We start from the raw sequence: 3,133 nt of genomic DNA, 5'->3' as shown, positions 1-3,133 counted from the left end.
TAAAGGGTTTGTACTGTAGACCTCCTCAGGGGCCAGTCTAAAGGGTTCGTACTGTAGATCTCCTCAGTGGCCAGTCTAAAGGGTTTGTACTGTAGACCTCCTCAGGAGCCAGTCTAAGGAGTTCATACTGTAGACCTCCTCAAGGGCCAGTCTAAAGGGTTCGTACTGTAGACCACCTCAGGAGCCAATCTAAAGGGTTCATACTGTAGACCTCCTCAGGGGCCAGTCTAAAGGGTTTGTACTGTAGACCTCCTTAGGGGCCAGTCTAAAGGGATTGTGCTGTAGACTTCCTCAGGAGCCAGTCTAAAGGGTTCGTACTGTAGACCTCCTCAGGGGCCAGTCTAAAGGGTTTGTACTGTAGACCTCCTCAGGGGCCAGTCTAAAGGGTTTGTACTGTAGATCTCCTCAGGGGCCAGTCTAAAGGGTTCATACTGTAGACCTCCTCAGGGGCCAGTCTAAAGGGTTCGTACTGTAGACCTCCTCAGGGGCCAGTCTAAAGGGTTTGTGCTGTAGACCTCCTCAGGAGCCAGTCTAAAGGGTTCGTACTGTAGACCTCCTCAGGAGCCATTCTGAAGGGTTTGTACTGTAGACCACCCCAGGAGCCAGTCTAAAGGGTTCGTACTGTAGACCTCCTCAGGAGCCATTCTGAAGGGGTCGTACTGTAGACCTCCTCAGGGGGCATTCTAAAGGTACTGTTGACCTCCTCAGGAGCCATTTTGAAGGGTTCGTACTGTAGACCACCTCAGGAGCCAATCTAAAGGGTTTGTACTGTAGACCTCCTCAGGGGCCAATCTAAAGGGTTTGTACTGTAGACCTCCTCAGGGGCCAGTCTAAAGGGTTCGTGCTGTAGAGCTCCTCAGGAGCCAGTCTGAAGGGTTCGTACTGTAGACCTCCTCAGGGGCCAGTCTAAAGGGTTTGTACTGTAGACTCCTCAGGGGCCAGTCTAAAGGGTTCATACAGTAGTAGAGTTTTTATTATTATTAAAATGATGTATTTTATTTTTCCTTGTATTTATCATTTGTCCTCCCCTTCCCCTGAGTGGGCCTGAATGCGGCCTGTGGGCTGCTGGTTCATGATCTCTTCTATAGAAGGAGAATCATTAACGAATGAGTTTTTAAAACGTCACATTAAATCCAGAGGAGGCAGATTTTTGTGGATGTAATCTTGACGGCAGAAGTAGAAGAACGTTTCGGGATAATTACGGCGGTCAGCGGGGATTACCGGAGAGGAATCGATAGCAATCAGCCCGGCTCTAATCACTCTTTTAGCTGCACTTTTAGGTATACTGTAATTTGGCTTTAAGGTCCCTCTTGGCTTCGTGCTATTAATCTTCTGGATTAGAGCGTTCAGTGTGTCCAATTCTTCAAACCGCTTTCTGAATTCAACCATTTAAAATAAATTATATCTCTGTATTTAGGGTCGTTTTATTTCCTGTCTGCTGATCGGACGACCAAAGTGGTTTTTCATATTTTCTTTTTTTTACTTCTCCTGTGTTTCCAAACGGATCATTTAATGTATTTTCAGGATATTTTCTGGTTTGATTCTTCAGTCGTGTTGAGTTCTTTTTGTTAAATGAATTGGAGTTGCTCTGATCTTTTCCTTTTAGTGGCCTCTGATTATTTTTAAACAGCTGACCTCCCCTCTGAGAGGAGCTGAAGCCACCAGCTGAGTCATGATGCGTTCACTGACTGGAAAAATAATAGGACATCAGCTGCCCACTGAATGAGTCATACATCGTGCTAAACACCTGAGAAATTATTAATTTGTGGCTTTTTTTTAACCGCAGGTTCTTTTGGGGATCTGGACGGCGGTGAGGAGACCACGGCCGACACCCTGAGCCTATCAGGAGAGGAGGGCGGCGCCTCTGACCCGGAGGATTCTGCAGAAGGTGACAGCTCCAGCCCGCCACCGTACACACCGCTGTACAACGACGGTAAGACTAGGGAACTCCACCTGCAGCTGGAGCTACGAGCTCAAGAATCACCGTTTACTCCGGTTCTGTAGGGTTTCAGTTGAAGTAAGATTCTGCAGTTCGAATAAATAAAACATTAAATATGAACTAAGAGTCAGAGCAGAAAAGTCGGGCAGATTGTTGAGAATGATTATTTATCTTCAGCGAGGGTTTAGATCTGGATGTTTGGGTCTGTGGCCTCAGAGGTTTCTGTCAGAGGAGCTCCTGCTGTCAGAATACAGATGTGGGGCTCGCAAATGAGAGGAAACTAAACTGAGACAGAACTGAGATGAGTTCAAGACACCTGCAAAAACCTGACACAGGTCCGAGACACCTGCAACGACCCTTTTAAGAAAATTTAAGAAAATGTTTGAAAATGTTCACATTTCACGCGTCAAGACTGCGAGACTCGAGTGAGGAAACTGAACCCCTCAAACAGGACTGTTGTTCTTTAAGCAGTCAGTCCTGAGCCCAGGTTCATACTGGTCTTCATAAAGAACAGCACCTGTCACAAAGCTGTAGCTCATCAGGATATCTGAGTGAACTTAACTTGTGTTTAATCAAATCAGAAGGCTCAGCTGCTTAATCGTTTTATTTTAGTTTGTCTGCAGCAGAAGCTGCTCCTTCAGTGAAATTGTGCACACGTGTGCGTTGCTGTCAGTTATTAGTGGTTATTACCAGCTTTATCTCCACATCAAGACTTTGTTCAATCAACTGACGTGTACCGGTTATCAGTCAGGAGACGCTTAACGTCACGCCGAGGGAAAGAAAATGGCTTCAGCATCTTTCAGAGGCCGCAGCTTTCTGCATGTGTCGTTCTTTTATCTCCAGTGTGTCTAAAAACACAGAAAACACAACGAGGAAAAGCATTTCTGTGGCCCGGATCGAGTAATGCACCCCCAACCATCTCCGGCTGTGTGATAGCAGAGTTTTCACTCATATTCTTTGACTTATTCAAGATTTCACCAGCTGTGTGTGTGTGTGTGTGTGTGTGTGTGTGTTTATCAGAAAAATTCCTGCTCTTGTGAAATTTTGGGGGCTGAGGGTGATAAGCGTCTGCTGGTTGGCTTGGTTTTGATAAACCCATGGAAATTCTGTCAGGTGCTAATCGAGACGAGATTAGAGATAGCTCGTGGTGTGTGTGTGTGTGTGTGTGTGTGTGTGTGTGTGTGTGTGTGTGTG

At 46.2% G+C, this 3,133-nt stretch overlaps 1 protein-coding gene across 1 annotated transcript in view; it reads left to right on the top strand.

The window, feature by feature from the left end:
- Nucleotides 1-3,133, top strand: part of zfpm1 (zinc finger protein, FOG family member 1) — an 87,091-nt gene that overhangs the window by 41,943 nt on the left and 42,015 nt on the right. The window contains exon 2 of the mRNA XM_037683108.1: nucleotides 1,787-1,933. Coding sequence (XP_037539036.1) covers nucleotides 1,787-1,933 — 147 coding nt within the window. The remainder of the gene's footprint in view (nucleotides 1-1,786; nucleotides 1,934-3,133) is intronic.

Source organism: Nematolebias whitei, chromosome 10, assembly GCF_014905685.2.
Source record: "Nematolebias whitei isolate Nwh7 chromosome 10, NemWhi1, whole genome shotgun sequence".
In the NCBI taxonomy this organism is placed as follows: domain Eukaryota; kingdom Metazoa; phylum Chordata; class Actinopteri; order Cyprinodontiformes; family Rivulidae; genus Nematolebias; species Nematolebias whitei.
Note: the sequence above shows the minus strand (reverse complement) of the source record. Positions and strands in the feature narration are given on the sequence as shown.